General features: G+C 43.1%; 2 protein-coding genes across 2 annotated transcripts; both read right to left on the bottom strand.

Annotated features, from left to right (window-relative positions):
• Nucleotides 1–1,166: 1,166 nt before the first annotated feature.
• Nucleotides 1,167–5,473, bottom strand: LOC308085281 (stomatin-like). Its single transcript, XM_080428359.1, has 7 exons — nucleotides 5,386–5,473; nucleotides 4,797–4,900; nucleotides 4,599–4,671; nucleotides 4,035–4,117; nucleotides 3,054–3,257; nucleotides 2,543–2,677; nucleotides 1,167–1,632 (listed from the first exon to the last, which is right to left on the bottom strand). Exons 1-7 carry the CDS (start codon nucleotides 5,462–5,464, stop codon nucleotides 1,441–1,443), a joined length of 870 nt encoding a protein of 289 aa, XP_080284485.1. The 5' UTR covers nucleotides 5,465–5,473; the 3' UTR covers nucleotides 1,167–1,440.
• Nucleotides 5,474–7,593: 2,120 nt separating this feature from the next.
• LOC308085753 (mitochondrial ornithine transporter 1-like) lies at nucleotides 7,594–12,617 on the bottom strand. The gene is made up of 7 exons (XM_080429066.1): nucleotides 12,510–12,617; nucleotides 10,878–10,956; nucleotides 9,778–10,036; nucleotides 9,272–9,412; nucleotides 8,893–9,068; nucleotides 8,076–8,234; nucleotides 7,594–7,862 (listed from the first exon to the last, which is right to left on the bottom strand). The coding sequence occupies exons 2-7, from the start codon at nucleotides 10,930–10,932 to the stop codon at nucleotides 7,741–7,743; spliced, it is 912 nt and encodes a 303-aa protein (XP_080285192.1). The 5' UTR covers nucleotides 10,933–10,956; nucleotides 12,510–12,617; the 3' UTR covers nucleotides 7,594–7,740.
• Between the last annotated feature and the right edge of the window lie 6,965 nt (nucleotides 12,618–19,582).

Genomic DNA, 19,582 nt, shown 5'->3' with positions numbered 1-19,582 from the left:
TGCATTTAGCTTTGTCCCTGGTGGCTTAAACTATATAAGGAAATGTATTTGAAAGGATTTTACTCTCTATCAGGTATTCCAACTGCACTGATTGCCTCTGTGTCCTGTGGACATGATCTTGTACTCATTTACTGAATGTTTGTTTGACACCAGATTAGGAGGTATTGTTTACAGTAAATCAATGTCTTAGCAGGTTTGGTGTATCACACGGATGTTGATACGTTTTTGATTGTTTACAGGGCTTATGTTGTAAAGATTGTAATTATTTCAGCATACCATTATGCTGTGCATAAGTTATTATGAAAGCATGTCTTTTTAAGATTGTCTTGCATCGTTTTTATTTTGTTTTGTTTTATATATCTACGTATATATTTATTTTCAGATTTGTTTTCCCCCATAACTGCAGCTGTAGCTTAGCTGGTTAAATTATTGTGGTCAGTGATAAGATACTAACATCTGTACTGTAAATGTTGCACTTTGAATTTAAGTATTAAACCACAACAAGAAAATTGTGTGTTTATAAAAGTAATATATTATCTGGATATATAGCATTGCTATGCTATTGATATTTTATTTGCGATTATACAGAATACAACACAAAAAAATTATCTTTCTGTGATTTAGAGCGCAGTTCAGAAATTATATTAGCTAGTTTATTATCAGTTTATCTGTTCAGTAGTAAAAAATAAATCACTATCTTTGACTATGAGAGAAAAAAAATCACCATTTACATACAAATTTACAATTTACTGTAGATATGCAAATTTGGCTGTGTCCAGCTCTGAGGGGTAAAGGAAGTACCTCGCTACGTGTTGAGCTTGTAGATCTGCTATTTTCGGCACGCAACACCATCGTACAACGGGGTATACATTAACCACTTGAACCCCAGCATCCATATTCTGGGAGGAACATTAGCCAGAGATTGCAGATCTGCAAGCTCCACAGCGCATCACGTTGTGACGCATTGTGAGCTTGTAGATCGGCTATTTTTGGTGAAGAGATTTGGTGGAGACGGAAAAACACGGTCCAAGTACAGAGCCAACTGAGGTCCGGTTTACTACGTCTAGAGTACTGGTTCTCAACTCAGGCCGCAACCCCCCAAAATAATCTTATTTGGACTAGGGACCCCCCACCCCTGATAAGAACTTGGAATTGTAGGAGTTGAGGCATTACATTTAGTTTGACTCGGTTCCACAGATAAATATTGACAATTTGGCCTTTTTTTTTACCCGTTTTTATAGTATAGCTTGTTGATTACTTTTGAATGCAGTAATGGTCCTTTTATTTTCTTTCTTTGTTGAAGTATTAAAAAGGTCTTAAAAGTCCTTACATTGACACTTTACTGTCATCTGGGGACCCCCCAAAATCATGACCTCCTGGGTTACGCACAGGTTGAGAACCAGTCTAGGGGGTTTAAGTGGTTATGCATAACTTTGTCCATTATTTCCTCTGCATGAAATGCTGCAGGAAGTCTATGGGCAGAGGGAAAATGATGGTGGAGTTCTTCTCCGCTGCGATGGTGCTGAGGGTCTGCAGGTAGCGCAGCTGCAGACCGGAGGGGGACTCTGAAATCACTAAGGAGGCTTCTTTAAGTGCTCTGGCGGCGTTCATCTCTCCCTCAGCGGCAATAACCTACAACGCAGACACACGCAGAGTTTGTTCATGAATGTACAATGTACTTTTCTTTTTAACGTGCAACGTAAGCATTTCCTGCTTTATAGACAGTGGAGTAGGGCATTAATAGAATAATTGAATATTCGACTATCAAACCACTATTCGACCACTGTACATCAAAGTCGATTATTTGAAGAAAAAAAGAAAAAAGAAAAAAAAATATATATATATATATTTTTTTTTTTTGGGGGGGGCTTTTCTACAGCAGATACGCAGCTGTGAGCTCTGGTGTTGGTAGTTTTCCTCATCATTCATGGTTGATTGTTGTCAAATCATTTCATACTGTATGTGAGGTTGTGCCTAGGGCTGTCCCCTAAAAGTCGACGCGTCGGGCGAGGAGCCTGATGTCGACTCGCATTCCTTGAGTCGAGTCGTCAATACCATTGGCCAAAATAATAATAATAATAATAATAATTGTAATAATTAAATCGATTAATCGAATATTCGAATACTTATAGGTCGAATAAGTCGAATGCTAAAATTCACTATTCGTGAATGCCCTACAGTGGAGTACAGTGGAGAAAAACAGCAGACTTAAGAAACGGGGATGACACTCATGCGGCTCAAATGCAGGGTAATTTGTGGACATGTTCAGCCACAAGGTCACACCCACATTACTGATTTGTTAATAGACATTTTTCACTGCAGTTATTTCGACTTGAAACAGTAAGTGTTACGGTACCAATGATACTAACTAAGGTTGTGTTCAATTCAGGTCAGGGTCAGGGTGCTATTGTGCATAATGTTTGTTCACTGGAAAGGCTCTGCTCTGCTAAATGGAACGGAACCTTTATTAGTATCATTGGTAACACCTGTTTACCCTACTATTTCATGTAAAAAGATCTATTCCCTTGTCTTTCCTCCTCACCTTGGCTCTGGCCTCCCTGGTGGCCTCTGCCTCTGCTGCCATGGCCCTTTGTAGCTGATGTGGCAGCTTCACGTCCTTGATCTCCACACGCTCCACTTTAATCCCCCATGGATCAGTTGCATCATCCAGGGATTCCTGCAGTCATCATTTTAATAGGAAACATTTAGTTTGTGCACGAGCCGTCCGTCTTGTTTTCTTTTAATAGAAGATACAATTTGTATATTTGAACTCTATGTATTTTAGGTCAGTGGTTCTCAAAGTGAGGTCCAGGGACCCCCAGTGGTCCTTGTGGAGGTTCCAGGGGGTCTCCAGCTAAATTGTTGATAGTTAAGAACCATATGAATGAATGGTCAATTCAGAGAGTGTACAAATGGAACCAAAGGGTCCATTTGGTTCCATTTGTACACTCTCAGAGTTATGGGGGTCCGTGGTATAATACCAAACTGGAGGTCCTTGTTGAAATTAAAGAGTTTGAGAACCACTGCTTTAGATTCAACACGTATGTTCCCACCTGCATACTCCGTGAGATGCCCTCTCTATCAGACAACAGCTCTGCAAGGTTCTTGGTACCAAGAACGTTCCTGAGGGTGGTCTGTGCCAGCAGCCGCGTAGATGAGTTGGCATTGGACACGTTTGCCACAGCAGAGATGGGACAATGGATCCGGAAGTACACTACACCATCCACGGATACTGTCACTGAGTCTTTGGTTAGGATCTGCAGAGGAACGGTGCCTGAGTTACACAATGATGCTTTCACAGGGATGAGCTGTAGGGGGTGCTATGGGGGGTCGGCGACCCCTTAGTTCTGGCGCTGGCTGGGGGTCTGGGAGCTCCACATGCACGCGCGAGCACGCACCGTCAGCTGCGGTCTTAACACCTTAAAGTTTAAACAATAGCCTCTCAAGGTTCGCGCCGTCAGCGGCGAGCCGTTCTCAATAGCGTCTACCTGGCTGCTTTGCATAACATTAGGCTACTCGAAAAAAGCCATGGACTTGAATTGAATGTGTACATTCCTCTCACAATGAGAGACAACAGTCTCTGAGTGTGAAGGGGATCGCTTGAGGAGGACCCAGTTCTCTGAGACAAGACAAAGACAAGTTGTCTGATTATTTTAAGTACTTATGTGTGGGTGAGTCTATGTAAAGGGCTTTTATATAAAACTAAAAGGAAAATAAAATAATTAATTAATTGAAACAAAAATAAAAACAACAAATTAACAATGCAACTAAATAATACGATATAATTACATTAAAAATCACATGTTGAATACAGTATTTCAACTAGCACTGAGCTGATTGGCTATGTGCACATGCGTGCACGTGCGCGTGCACGTGACGTCAGAAAATATAGCCCCCCTAGTTCAAAAATCCACAGCTCATCACTGGCTTTGACTGTGGTTTGTCAGTGTACTCTAGTGGTGCGATAAGGTTTCTGAGTTTTTCAGAGTAACTTATAATGCTTTGTGAAAAGGAAACGTTGAGAAAATCATTACCTCTTGAGGAGGGATGTCAAAAGATACTGTTCTCAGATCCACTTTCACAAAGCTGTCGGTACAGGGCAGGACGAAGAAAAGTCCTGCAAAAAATATGGGATCCCTTTACAATAACCATTGCATTCATGCAAGCTGAACATATGGGGAATTAGGAAACTAATGATCATAAAGGGTTATCTAAAAGTATATATTTTTTTAAATATTATATTTATATTACATTTAACATGGTAATTTAACTAATACTGTACTGTACTACATCTTGATATTATTTTTCAAATGTAAGAATACTGCCAGAATCATATTTCAATGTTATGGGATTGTAACAAATCCAATTAGCTTGTCCAATTGGATGGTTATAGTATTGTTTACAAAAAATAAACAACAAATAAAATGTCAGGAAAAAAACAAAAAAAAAACATGTACAGAATCAAATAGAATTCCAGTTGGATCATATTTCAGATCTCTTGTTCTTATTTGCATACTATTTCCGACAAGCATTTTGACTCTAACTGGAGAAGCACTCCACATTGTATCCTATAGTAAACAATAGATTTAGCAGCGTACCTGGACCTTTGGGTTTCTTGCCTGTAATCCGACCAAGCCTGAAAATAACAGCTCTTTCATACTCGTTCACTATCTGGAGGTGATGGATAGACGTCATGAGCAGAAGTGATGGAATTACAATTCAGTTCATAATGAGTGGCTTGAGATTTTTGGGAACAATATGCAAGATATGATGCAGTTTACTTCATAATACTCTACCTTAAGACAAATGAATATTGACACGGGGAAGGTTGCTATAATAAAGATCATCGATATGATGACTATAGTCCAACCAAAACATCCCAGTGTCCCAGAGTTTTTATCTGTACAGGAAGTAAAGAACAGCATGATGTCATCTTTGCATATTCTCTGTGGCAACAACTGTACACACAGACACTTTAAAATTCTCCCTCTCTCTCTGATGAGCCGTTCTCCTCGCACAAATTCATTTATAAATGCCAAGCAATTACCAACAACAAACTCATTTGTTGAGTAATAATAGACCTGACTCCTGCACAATAATGCATCTGGTCCTGATGCATAGTCATGTTACTTTGATTACTTCTACAGTAGTTCTACAGAGTCACTCAAATGAAGTGTTGCCTGTCTGATATTATCAAAGCTGTTGAACTGAGGATTCAACCCTCAACATTCCCTTATCCCACATCATCCTGACATCAAGATTAGAACTGTCATTATTAAGCAATACATTGTGGTGTTTTACAACAGTCCAAGCTGACAGTGAATTATTTAGTTATTCCAGTGAAACATTTACATATTAGAAAACCAGACAAGAGCGTTCACGTACCGTCTATGTTCTCTGGGGAACTTATCTGAATCTTACCCTGCGTTACCATCTCTGCGGTGCTGGACGCTGTGGATAGCATTAGCGAGGGTGTTTCAGGTACTGTGGTGCTGCACCGAAGACAGCGATGGGCTTATTTACCTGCACCTGTTCTCTCTCCCACAAGGGTGTGGTCTATCTCCGTCCCTCGTGGTCTGCTGACGTCCATGAGAGACGGGCTGCGTCAGGGATGCTCCCACTCACTGACTATTGTTAGGCAGGAAACGGGTTGCCATCAACACTGATCCTAAATATGCTCCACATCGCTCTTATATTAGAGAACTAATATTAAGTATAGTTTTACTCCCGAGACATCAGACATTTGATGAGTGCAGTTTATGAATAAACAATACTATGGTATCTTGACACCAGGCTGAGGAAACACGATAGTCCCTACAGGCACAGGATGATGGGATCATGTGTCGCAATTTCTCTCCTTGGTATTTTTCTCTGTTTAACCACTTGAACCCTAGCATCCCTATGGGGATAGCGTTCAATGAAAATAGCAGATCTATAAGCTTGTAGATTGGCTATTTTAGTGTGACTCCTCAATAACTAAACCTGACCACATTTTAAATGAGTGTCATTCATTATGAGCATACTACTATTTGTTCCTAGTAGTAATAGTAGTAGTAAATAGACATAATAGTTGTCATATTGCTGTTATTGTTTGATAATTACATCATTATTTTTTAAAGTTGCTTGACCGGGTGACCACCGTCGTGTGAGCATGCAGGATTGCGTGCTGCAGGTGGCAGGTGTCCATTGTCTTCTAGACTCTAGAAGACAATGGACAGTAGAGATCTATTGACAGAGGTCAGGTTATGTAATATCCTACCTCTACCATTTCTTTGCCTAATAGATTGAGTCACTCTCGGGAAGTGTAAGTGTGTGTGTGTGTGTGTGTGTGTGTGTGTGTGTGTGTGTGTGTGTGTGTGTGTGTGTGTGTGTGTGTGTGTGTGTGTGTGTGTGTGTGTGTGTGTGTGTGTGTGTGTGTGTGTGTGCGTGCGTGCGTGTGCGTGTGCGTGTGCGTGTGGGTGGGTGGGTGGGTGTGGGTGGGTGGGTGGGTGAGTGGGGTTGGGGGCTGTGTTGTGTCTGGATAAGAGTGTCTGCTAAATTACTGAATTATTAATTAACTGTATTTGAGCTCAAACAGCTCAGGTAATTTAAAGACCAGGTTGTTCTTGCATTGCTCAACAAGGCTTTTGCATTCTCATTACATAGTATTTGCCTGACAAAGGAGCCTACCTGCTCACAGAGAATTATGCTATCTGTACCATCTTATATAATGTGTTAACATATTCATGTGTATTGTTGAGTAATTATTACACTAGCTTTACCCTATTTTTATTTCATATAGTGTGTCCAGCGCAGCACAAATAATATAAGATAAGATCTTTATGGATTCAGGCACCAAAGGCAGCACAGCAGTTATGTTACAGTTACAGAACAAGGAAAAGTACTGTACTGTAGGTACAGCACAGTAAAACACATCATATGCAAAGAAACACCATCAATAATGGACAAAATATACAATAAACAACACTGTATACCCTCAACAGTGCTTGCATAGTGCAGGACAAAGGAAATACACGAGAACGCACAGTAAGCATGTCAGATAGTGTCCATTCTGTACTGAACAATTTAAAGCTTCGTGTGCTTTAATTCATAGAATTGTATAGAAGCAGTCACCATACCTTTTGGGGCACATTAAATAACAGTATGTAGCTTATGAGAATGTACCCTCTAAAAGTGCAGTTACTGATCAGAAAGGCAGAATACAGTTCTCACGCAGAAAGACTCCATGTCAGTGGTGGAAAAAGTACTCAAATGTTTTACTTAAGTAAAAGCAATACTGCACTGTAGAAGTACTCTGTTACAAGTAAAAGTCCGGAATTCTAAATTTACTTGAGTAAAAGTACAAAAGTATTGGCATCAAAATGTACTTAAAGTACGAAAATAAAAAGTACAAAAATCTTTGAAAATAGCCGATCTACAAGCTCACAACGCGTCGCAAAGCGACGCGTTGTGAGCTTGTAGATCTGCTATTTTCAAATAGCCTTTGTATAAAATAAGGCTAAAGTGGTAAATGTATGTTTCGTAATATCATAATTTATATCTGAAAGGTAACTAGTAACTAAAGTTTTCAAATAATTGTAGTGGAGTAAAAGCACAATATTTGCCTCTGAGATGTAGTGGAGTAGAAGTAAAAGTATTGGAAATTGGAAATACTCAAGTAAAGTACAAATACCTCAAAATTGTACTTAAGTACAGTACTTAAGTAAATGTACTTCATTACTTTCCACCACTGCATCCATGTCAACTATCAAACCTCTCCATCATCATCTTGCGACTCAGCTCCATAGCCAAGAACAGTGATCCATTGGCTGGTAAAGTTCGTATCATGGTGGGGGCAAGGCCTGAATAAAGAGGGTTAACTCCTGTGGAATAACACAGCAGTGAAAGAATTAGGAGATAACAGCAAAATGCATTGAACTGTGCATTTAAGGGCATGTATAGAAAATGTGACAATATCAAGACATTGATTGAATATGTTAATAAACATGAACTGATATTGTTTAGTATTGAGCAGCTAAGATGCAATAACATTATAGATGGTCTTCTCCAGTAGCATCCATGTTCTGCAATCTTACCTTCACTCCTTATGATACCCATGAAGGTCTTGAGGAAACCTTGTTGTCTACCAGCTAGGGAAAGCACCTGGATCCTGGACTTAACGCAGTCTATGGGGTAGACCACAAGCCAAAGGCAGGCTCCCCCAAACCCACCACTTAACATGGTTGGAAAAGGTCCTGTCAATACAAGAACAGGAGCACATGAGAACCTTTCCTTAAAAGTGATGTTACACCTGATTTATACTGATAATAATGATCAATAAGCTCACAATGTGTCACAGCCCGACGCGTGGTGCGAGACACAATGCACAACCAGTATGAATCAGGCTTTAGTTGCAGTTTTAGGTGTAGATGCTGAGGCCGAAGTACTACAAACTTATCACAAACTGCAATAACCCGTTACATTCTCAAATGCTGATTTCGAAAATTCTAAGCCATATAAATTAGTTCATCTTAGAGCTTCACCTGTTTGAAAGATGCACCTCGTCAACATCACGCACAATGACACAAACAGCTGATTTTCTTTTAGTTAAACACAAATTTATAAATCTCATATACATGCATGTAATTGTGCCCTTTTCACTTTTTTGGAACCTTTATTTTGTGAAATTTTGTGAAACCTTTTTTTCTGATTGCTATTTGTTATTATTGTTTTTTGTAGAGGGATTTCACTTATTTACTGATCTTTATATTTGGATTGCTTTGCTTTTTTTTATATACAGTAGTGCGATTTTATTATTGTTTGTTTTTATTGTTGTTTTTGTGTGGACCCCAGCAAGACTAGCGACCACTTTGTGGAAGCTAATAGGGATCTGAATAAAGAAATAAACAGTACCTATTCCATCCTTGTCGGTGTCCAGGTACTGGGCGAATGCAGAGCGGCTAACTTCATATCCTCCGAAGAAGAAAAAGTACCCTGGCACATCCCTCACAATGTTGGTAGTCAGACCTCGGTAGAAACCCAGAGGGCCGTCCTTCTTCAGCACTGTCTTTACTACTGTCCACACTGTGCTGAAGTGAAAACCAGGGAATCAAAACAGAATTAGCACAACAACATTGTTTGGAACTGGACATCTACATCCCTGACCATATACTGTATATTACAGGACAGACATTTTGACACAGGGCGGGAACAAGATGGCCGCCATGTGTATATTGGGCACATATGTTCACTCATACGAACACTTCCAGTCTCTCATTCTGAGCTCACTGACCTCCTCCGCCCGCTTGCTATCTTGCCAGATGCCTTCATTTCATGCATGGCCTGCATGCGACATTTGACCAGCTCAGTGGGGCACACTGCGAAGGAGGAGAAGAACGCGGCAAGGGACCCTGCACAGGCCTTCTGTAGATCACTGATGAAGAGGAACAACAAGAGACGGGAAACAAAATGTCACACTTAACATCAAGTACTGTATTGGTGTACTGTATGTGTAGGCTACTGTACTGTTTGCCGGTCTCAACATGTCTACTGTGATGATTACACCAGCCAAATAATACAGTAAAGAGGAAGTGGACAACACTATATACTGTATGTGTGTGTGTGTGTGTGTGTGTGTGTGTGTGTGTGTGTGTGTGTGTGTGTGTGTGTGTGTGTGTGTGTGCGTGCGTGCGTGCGTGTGTGTGTGTGTGTGTGTTCAGTTATAGCTTACACAACATCACACAGTAAATGATAGCTAATGTGTCTCATTTTGCAGAGAAGTGAGCACAATTTTCTAACCTTAGGGCGGCACCACTATCCATCCTCCACAGCGTGCGGACAACTTTTTGACACCAACCATAGCTAAAGAACAGCACAGTGTTCTCAGCTATGCTGGCCATGAGGGCTGGCGTGGTGCCTTGGTAGAAGCCACGTAGCCCCACCTGTCTGTAGGTCGATGCAAAGCAGTGGACGAAGTTCCGGTACATAGAAGGGAATGTCTGCATCTTCACTTTTACAGTGTCAAAGGGTTGACCGCTCAGCACACAAGCTGTGCCACCTGTGAGCAGCAAAAGTGCAGTATACAAGAGTGAGCATTTCACATTGTGACTACCATAGTAAGCAACAATCCCTGGGCACAAGTGGCCCCAATTTGGTGGTATGTGGAGACTTTGGCATGGATGTTGATGGTATAACTGGGCCCATGAAAAATCTGATAAGAAGCTATATTTTGTCAACTGGGATCTGTGCTCAATTTATTTATGACAACTTGCCACTTCCTGAGTTTTTAAGAAACCAAATTATGATGAAAGGTGAACGCTACTGTATTGGCCATTGAGTTATGTTTATTTTCTGTGGTAGCATGCGATTTTATAGAGCACCGAAGTCTGACGTAATATATATCGCGTCAAATAAGAACTGTGTTCCAAAAATAAACAACTGACGGTGAAAAAAACGCTAATGTTACTTCCGCCAAATTAGTTAAATTTTTGCCAGAAACGGACTGTTTTAAATATAAGTGACAGACTATCATAAACGATACCTCCTTGACAATATCGCCGAGACAGTTTGTTTATTTTTGGACCACAATTCTTATATGAGACGATTCTATGATGACCCAATGTTACTCTCCATAGAGAAATTACTTTACGAACCAGGCGATGAACGCGTGATGTCAGGACTTCTGTACTCTATAACATGGAAATCTAAAGCAGTACACCACCTCATGTGCCGAACTGCCTAATATTAATGTATGTAAAATAATGTGCTTTCAGTTAAAGTCACATTAGTAATACTAATTTGTCATGGCGTTTCTGAATTAACATATGAGGGGGGAGGTGCAGAGGTCTCTGACTGTTGTCCCCCAGCCCCGCATAAGGACATAAACAAAGTTATCCTACCTATTGCCCCAGCCGAGAAATCGATGATTGACTGAATGACAGGATTTGGAGCCATGATGACTCAACAGATTTGGTGAACCTGTTGATAAAGACAACAAAATATGCCATTTGTTCACTGAAACCCGATTGATAACTATAGGGACAACCAACCCCCTACACTGTGACAAACAACCCTGTGACGGGGTTGGTTGTCACAATGTGTCAACGTGAATTTGTTAGTATAAGTTCAGTCAGATAACTCGTGAATAGAATGAAGCAATATTTTATAATAGAATGTGAATACAAGTGTGGATATATTTTATCTTGGCGTTCAGGCTCTGCAAAATACTTACAGATACAATACAGACAGACAGACAGACAGACAGACAGACAGACAGACAGACAGACAGACAGACAGACAGACAGACAGACAGACACGCGCACACACACACACACACACACACAGACACACACACACACACACACACACACACACACACACACACACACACACACACACACACAGACACACACACACACACACACACACACACACACACACACACACACACACACACACACACACACACACACACACACACACACACACACACACTCTCTCTCTCACTCTCACCCATATAGAGGGCTATTCTATAATAACTCACATATTGTTCAGAACTGCAACATAAGTCACCTAAATCAGTGGTTTTCAAACTTTTTAATATCAAGGACCCCCAAATGAATATGTAATTGGCCAGGGACCCCCAAATTCATGAAGATATTCTGCGCTATAGGGACCCCGATACACAATTTGTGTTAAATATTTTAAAAGTATTCAAGATTTGTTTTTAATAGCCAATCTAGAAGCTCGTGATGTGACACATTGTGAGCTTTACTACAGAATGATTTTCAGCACTTCCGTTACACAGACTGTATGACGGAATGAGTAATTGGAATGAGTAATTGGAATGAGTAATTGGAATGAGTCATTGAAGTGGAACATTGTCAACTCATTTGTCACTGCAGGTCACAAGGTTGTATGCCTATCTCTCCTGCTCATAACTTGGACTACCATGCACCAGGTTATTTATGCCCACCCGTTGTGAATTTAACTGACCAATTCATAGATCCAGCAGATAGATTAATCTGATTTGTTTCTTTTTGTTTGTTTACGTTTAATTTGTATTTTAATCAAAATTCCAGGTAAACAAAGGAACCCAACCGGTTGTAGTTTAGACTTGTTTTCAGTTACCGTAATGGTCATATAATTTAAAAACAGAGTAATACTGTAAATGCCAGCTCACCTAATCGTTAACAGATAACATTGTATATGTAGTAGGCCTACTAGTATCATGACATAGTATGTTTCATAGTAGTTCATATACACTGACTACATACATTACATACATATTCGTACGATGTAGTGTCATGCAATCACCTCTAGGTGTCAGCCTACTCCATAACTCGCCTCATAGAATCAGCTGTAGCCTAGACCGCCCTAGGGTTATAATGAAGCTGCTGTATCACAGTGATTTGGGTTAGATTAGATACCTGTCTCTTTTTTTTAGAGGGCTTCTTTGTTAACACGTACTATTATTTGCTTGATAAATCAATTCAAATAAATCAATTAGAATCAAAATCCCGGGTTCATACCTGATCAACTGGACCTGCTCAGTCAGTGAGCCATGCAATCTCCTCTGAAGATGGCTTTGCGGGCATCATGCAAACACCTTTTATAGAGAGGAGTTTAGAGTCAGAAAGAGATCTACGTGATTGGTGCAAATCAAATTTAGTTTTTGTTTTGTTTTTGTGTGTGTGCGCGCGCGCGTGTGTGTGTGTGTGTGTGTGTGTGTGTGTGTGACTGTGTGTGTGTGTGTGTGTGTGTGTGTGACTGTGTGTGTGTGGGGGTCTCAAAGTGAAACTTATTTGCGAAAGAGTGATGCATGCGTGTGTGTGTGTGTGTGTGTGTGTGTGTGTGTGTGTGTGAGAGAGAGAGAGAGAGAGAGAGAGAGAGAGAGAGAGAGAGAGAGGAGAGAGAGAGAGAGAGAGAGAGAGAGAGAGAGAGAGAGAGAGAGAGAGAGAGTGTGTGTGTGTGTGTGTGTGTGTGTGTGTGTGTGTGTGTGTGTGTGTGTGTGTGTGTGTGTGTGTGAGAGAGAGAGAGAGAGAGAGAGAGAGAGAGAGAGAGAGAGAGAGAGAGAGAGAGAGAGAGAGAGAGAGAGAGAGAGAGAGAGAGTGTGTGTGTGTGTGTGTGTGTGTGTGTGTGTGTGTGTGTGTGTGTGTGTGTGTGTGTGAGAGAGAGAGAGAGAGAGAGAGAGAGAGAGAGAGAGAGTGTGTGTGTGTGTGTGTGTGTGTGTGTGTGTGTGTGTGTGTGTGTGTGTGTGTGTGTGTGTGTGTGTGTGTGTGTGTGTGGGAGGGCGGGGTGTCAAAGTGAAACTTATTTGCAGAAGAGTGATGCATGCATGCCTCCTCACAGCGAAAGAGGATGTCACATGGCGGCTGGTGGAATTTTCCCCAGGGCTACACCAAAAATTAAGCCAACAATAACATGTAGCCTACTACTGTATATCACACTAGTTTATTTTGATAGGCCCTGCCCTAGTAATTGCCCATAATTAATGGTATGAGCAAGATTTTAGATTAAGTAAGTACACCTTTTTGTACCTATGGCTAATAATAAAATACTGCTGTATTATATGATTCATATCCATCAGTGGTGTAAAGTAACTAAGTACATGTACTCAAGTACAGTACTTAATTACAATTTTGAGGTATTGTACTTTACTGGAGTATTTCCAATCTTCAGTATTTTTACTCCTGCTCCAGTACATCTCAGAGGCAAATATTATACTTTTACTCCACTACAATGATTTGAAAACCTTAGTTACTAGTTTCTTTGTAGATTTCGGCCATTTGAATTTTCATTTGAAACTTGTGAAATGGGACATTCTGCATATTAAGTACATTTTTTATTCCAGACTTTTACTTGTAACGAGTATTTCTACATTGCAGTATTGATACTTAAGTAAAACATTTGAGTACTTTCCACCACTGATATCCATTCACTACATTAACAACAGACAAAAAGTTGTTTTGTTTTATAAGTTAGGCTATACTATATTATGTTTACAATCTATGTAAGCATTTTGGTATCTCAAGGCGAAAGAGTGATGCATGCCTCCTCAAAGCGAAAGAGGACCACTACATTTATTTGAAAACTTTAGTTGTTCTTTTCGTTTCTACATAAGAAACTTACTTATGGGATATCATCGCCCTCTGGCGATTGCACAGAGCACAACACATGAGCTCCCGGAAACAATCTTCGATTGGACAGGGTTCTGTGACGCAAACCGGAAACCGGTTGGGTTATAAAGCCCCCAGCGTCACCAGGTTCGTCCTCTTCCTTCACTCTGCTAGCAGCGAATGCGCACGAGTCCTGAAGACAACACGACTAGCAACCGCGATAAACTTCGACGAATCCCAACAAAACCCATAGCGAGGGCACCCAGTGTCGCTCTACGGGCGTTTTCGTTATCTAATCAGTTTATCGTTGTTAGATTAAAACGCTCCCGTGTTACTTTTCCTGTCCTCTCAGTCTTTCCACGAGCTAAGAAGTTAGCTAACGCCGCTAGCTAGACTACAGGCCGCGTTAAGCTAATAGGCGGAAGCTAGGCTGGGTTAGCCTAGCTGCGTTTACCTGCCTCGTGGTGACTGGAGGAAAAGAAGATGGAGGCGCCTCGAGTCTGCGGTCTGACGGGCTGCGGCCTACCAGTAGCAGCGGACGACCGCCATCGGCTGTGCATCCTGTGCCTGGGGCCCAACCATGCGTGGCTCGCCCTGCACCACGCAGGCGACGAAGACGCATGCAGACCTTGTGACGACTTCACGGTCCACCAGCTGGAGTGCCGCCTCAGGAGGGCCCAGGGCCTGGCGGCCTCGCCATGGGCCACACGGCGTCGGTGGGAAGCACGGGCTTCGAGTCAGGCCTACTGCAGGATGCGCCACGATCCAGCAGAGCCAGGAGGAAAGTCCGGGGAGAGGCTTCTTCGTCGCCTACGCCGGACCACGCAGCTCCAGCCGAGGCCAGCGGGCCACCAGCCGGGGACTGCGTGCCTCCCTCCTCCCCCTCCTTCTCCGTCCTCGCCTGGGGCGACACTCCGACGCCTGAGGGGGGCTCGGATGGGGAGGACTTCGGGATAGGAGAGGCTTCACGGGACGAGGTGGAGGCCGGACCCTCCTCCCGTCAAGCAGAGGAGGCCCCGAGGTCCAGTCCGGGGCCTCCTGTGCCTACGCCAGCGCGAGAAGAGGCAGCACCGTGGGTGATGGCTGCTAGCCTGGTGAGGGAGCCTCCCAAGCCCGTGTTGGCGGTGCTACGACGGGCTATATCCAGGTGCGGCCTGGAGCAGCCGATGGAGTCGGCGAGGGCTTCAGTCGGCGCCCCCATCCCAGGATTCCAGGGCCTGACGCCCCTTGCTCCCCGGCAGGTCGCATCTAAACTCCTGCCCGAGGCGGTGGGAGTCCGTGCAGCCCTGCACCACTCCTGGCGGCGAGGTAGGGGGGAACCGGAGCGGCTTGGGTTCGCGACCAAGATCCTCTCCGGGGCGGACCTGGGGGTCGTAGGCCTTCCCCCCATGGACGCTGCTCTGACAGGGCCACGGGCGGCTCCGCGGGAACACAGAGACTATAAGAGACGCTAAAAAAGACCATTTAATTGCCATGCTGTCCTTTCAGTCAAATGTGTGTAATGTGCTTTGAGTGTGTGGAATAAACCTGTTGCCGAAACCACAAATGCTCATTCCTTCTCATACTAATGTTAGAGGCGGATCGCACCCCGGTGGGGTGCCCTGTCCTCGCAGTTATGCTATGAGCCCTCAGTGTTCGGTTTGCACCCTGGACGGCATTCCGAACACTGCAGGGACAACTCCTGTGCGTGCCATGAACATGATGAATCAATCGCAGGTAGTACCTACGACGGTTACTCAGCCAGGGGGGTGTGGACTTCTGCTCAGAAGGCATACCACATCAACTATTTGGAGTTGTTGGCGGTCTTCCTCGCCCTCCGACGGTTCGAGGACTGCATTGTGGGATGTCATGTTCTGGTTAGAACGGATAACACCACAACGATGTGCTATGTCAATAAACAAGGGGGCCTGGGCTCTGTTGTTTTGGACAAATTGGCACGCGTACTGACGCTATGGAGCACATTGCGTCTAGCCTCGTTATGCGCCTCCCATGTGCCGGGTCTCCTCAACAGCGGAGCGGACCTGCTGTCTAGAGGCGAACTTCGGTACGGGGAGTGGTCTCTCAACCCGCAGGTGGCCTGATCTGGCTCCGGTTCGGTCGGGCTCGGATTGACCTGTTTGCGTCCGGGGGAAACGCAAAGTGTCCACGATTCTTTTCATTGAATCACAAGGATTCCTCCTTGGGAGTGGACGCGTTGGCACACGTCTGGCCGGACGTTCTGCTGTATGCTTTCCCACCTTTGGAACTGATCCTGTCCGTTCTAGAGCGGGTCAGGGTCCAAGGCAGGACGGTCCTGCTGGTGGCCCCAGCATGGGGAGTGTGGAGGTCGGAGATCGCTCCTCTCCTCTACGCTGAACCCTGGCCTCTCCCGCTTTTCAGAGATCTTCTGAGGCAAGGCGGGGATGAGGTGTTTCACGAGTTCCCCGGGGATTTGGACCTGTGGGTCTGGCCCGTGAGGGGTCGGTGAACGACCGGAGGTGGTTGGACCGGTGATACATGTCCCTTGGGGACACAGTTATTGCCGCTGGCCGTCCGGCGTGGAGTGTTGACAGAGGGTTTTACCTCTGTGGCCCTGGCTCGACCGTGATGGCACCTGGGGTGTCGTTCATGGTCGAGATGGGGTGGGACTATGGTCAGGGGAGACCGGCACTGGCTTTGGCTGGTTTCTCTTCCCTTGACCGGTGGTCTCCTTTCTGTTTCCCTGGGGCCCGCTGGGCCAGGCCTAGGGATGGGAGGGGGGGACAGGAGCCTGACTCTCTTTCAGGGGGAGGTCAGGTTCACCTGATGGGCTCCTGTCTCGTTTCCCTTCCTTATGACCTTTTGGGTCATGCGTCTGGGGGGGCATGACCTTTTGACTTTGGGGCGTACAGGTTGGATAGGGTTGCTCCTGGGACTCCCCAGGGGGGTCTATGTGTCCCATAAGTAAGTTTCTTATGTAGAATCGAAAAGAACAACTAGGGGTTACGTAGGTAACCCCAGTTTTCTTAGTTTCGTAGTAAGAAACTTACCGGAAACCCCTTCTGTGCGCTTCGACTAGCGTGCAGAGTGAAGGGGGACGAACCTGGTTTCTTACTACGAAACTAAGAAAACTGGGGTTACCTACGTAACCCCTAGTTACTAGTTACTTTTCAGATATACATGATTACATTATAAAACCTGCATTAACCACTTTAGCCCTTTTTTATACCTAGGCTATTTGAAAATAGCCGATCTACAAGCTCACAACGCGTCGCATCGCAATATTTTCAAATATTTTGTACTTTTACTTTTGATACTTTAAGTACATTTTGATGCCAATACTTTTGTACTTTTACTCAAGTCAATTTTTATTTCTGGACTTTTACTTGTAACAGAGTATTTTTATATTGCAGTATTGGTACTTTTACTTAAGAATTTGAGTACTTTTTCCACCACTGACTATATTACACTAGTTTATTTTGATAGGCCCTGCCCTAGTAATTGCCCATATGGCATGAGCAAAAGTTTAGATTAAGTAAGTACACCTTTTTGTACCTATTTGGCTAATAATAAAATACTGCTGTATTATATGAATCATATCCATCAGTGGTGTAAAGTATTGTAACTAAGTACATGTACTCAGTACTGTACTTAATTACAATCTGAGGACTTTTTCCACGTATCCATTCACTGCAATAACAACAGACAAAAAGTTGTTTTGTTTTATAAGTTAGGCTACTATGTTTACAATCTATGTAAGCATTTTGGTTTGAAAGCCAGCATTCTTAATCCTGTATCATACAAACCAAACCGTGTTGAGAACTCAGTGAGTTGTGGTGCTTTTCATGCCTCAATAAGCTTGGTTTATACTTCAACACACGACGATATCACGCGTCGAAAATCGCCGCGCTACAAACGCACAACAAGTCGTCTCCGTGACACTTGTGTGGGCTTGTACATCGACAATGTTCCTGAGTCACTGCATGTGTCATCATAGACTTTCTTCCTGTGCCTCCTCAAAGCCAGAGTGATGTGTGAATGACTGTCAACAAAGACAGGTCCATGTGGTTTACTTTCATAATGAATGATTTAGGAGAACATGAACCACCCATGTCATACTTCACCCCAGATCATTCTGCTTGAATAAATGGTAAATTATTTCTGCTATTGTTTATAATAATTATGCCCAATGCATGATGGATCGTCTATATTTATTACCAATAGTTTCTATTCATGACACTTCCTCCCTTTCTGTCCTTCCTGAGTTATAAGATAGGAAATAAGATAATATTTAACGCAAATTTTCTTGGATGATTGGCATCTCAGCACGGTGAACATGCATTTGCATTGATCTTATTTGGTGTAAACCAATGGGTTTAACCATTTAAAGGCAGATGTGAAAAATGCAGAGCAAAGGTTTTTCCTTGGCCTCTAGGGATTGCGCATACAAAGTTTTACACAGATCGGTGCAGTTATAGGTAAAAATGCGAGTCGGCGTCACCATGAGGTGTTATAACGGCATTTCTTCCTCGGCCTAGTGGGAATGTGCGTGCACAATTTCACGTAAATTGCACGCTGTGTTCATGATTTGAGGCATTTTGTTCAAAACGAAGCACGCCTGCAAACTTTGGAAGCCAATCTTAACCAATCAGGATGGAATATGACAAATCTGAAAGACACGTTTGGTCTAATGACTATGGAGATAATGTGTACCGATTTGCGTGATGTTTGGACAAAATCTGTAGGAGTACTGTAAAAAAAAAGTGCACAAATCGGCCTCCTGGTGGCACTATAACAGGCCCATGTGAAACATTTGGGGCAGAGGTTCTGCTCTGGCATCCAGGGAGTGTGCGTGCGCATTTTCGCTGAGATCAAGCCAGCGGTGCCGGAGATAAGCTGTCCACAGACGAAACCACACACGACGGACGGACGGACGGACGGACGGACAGACAGGGTGCAAAACATAGTCTTGGCCATGCCTTTCGGCCTGGTGGAGACAAATAAAGCTTGACTTCACTTGACCTGAGAACAAACGTAAGCATGTAAGTAATGACAACTTAATCCTTATTAATGCCTTCCATATGTTACAAGACTAGTTCACAAGTCACAACATTGTGAGCTTGTTCTCTTCTTGAACATTTTTGTAAGTATACAGAAGGGCTTAAGTTGTTAAGAATAGCGGTGTTGTGTATTGCTCTAGTGTCTGTTTCCAGTGTCGTCACCTCAGTTTGACCAATAGCTCCTCCCATGAGTTCCCAGAACTCAGGGTTAGTACTACCCTGAGCAGGACCCAAATTAGGTGCTGAGAACCTTATCTGAAGCTGAGCTGTGGCGTATGGAAACAAATCTAGAACTTAACATATTACACGGCACGGCACAGTGCGCTTAGTTCTTGTAGTGGAGAATAGAATAGAATAGAATACTTTTATTGGCAGTTTAAAAAATCACAACAATATCACTATTTAAAAAACATGGATTATACAACAAAAAAGCCGAAGCTTGCTTCCATTGTGGTCCACTTTGAGACA

Source organism: Gymnoscopelus braueri (assembly GCF_963280865.1).
Source record: "Gymnoscopelus braueri genome assembly, chromosome: 5".
Taxonomy (NCBI): Eukaryota; Metazoa; Chordata; class Actinopteri; order Myctophiformes; family Myctophidae; genus Gymnoscopelus; species Gymnoscopelus braueri.
Note: the sequence above shows the minus strand (reverse complement) of the source record. Positions and strands in the feature narration are given on the sequence as shown.

Coding starts and splice junctions, on each gene's coding strand:
- LOC308085281 (XM_080428359.1), bottom strand. CDS start 5,464: ATGCTATCCACAGCGTCCAGCACCGCAGAGATGGTAACGCAGGGTAAG. Junction 4,118..4,598: donor CAAGAAACCCAAAGGTCCAG/GTACGCTGCTAA, acceptor TATTTTTTGCAG/GACTTTTCTTCGTCCTGCCC. Junction 1,633..2,542: donor CCAGGGAGGCCAGAGCCAAG/GTGAGGAGGAAA, acceptor TCTGCGTTGTAG/GTTATTGCCGCTGAGGGAGA.
- LOC308085753 (XM_080429066.1), bottom strand. CDS start 10,932: ATGGCTCCAAATCCTGTCATTCAGTCAATCATCGATTTCTCGGCTGGG. Junction 10,037..10,877: donor TTTCTCGGCTGGGGCAATAG/GTAGGATAACTT, acceptor TGCTGCTCACAG/GTGGCACAGCTTGTGTGCTG. Junction 9,069..9,271: donor ATAGCAAGCGGGCGGAGGAG/GTCAGTGAGCTC, acceptor TTTTCACTTCAG/CACAGTGTGGACAGTAGTAA.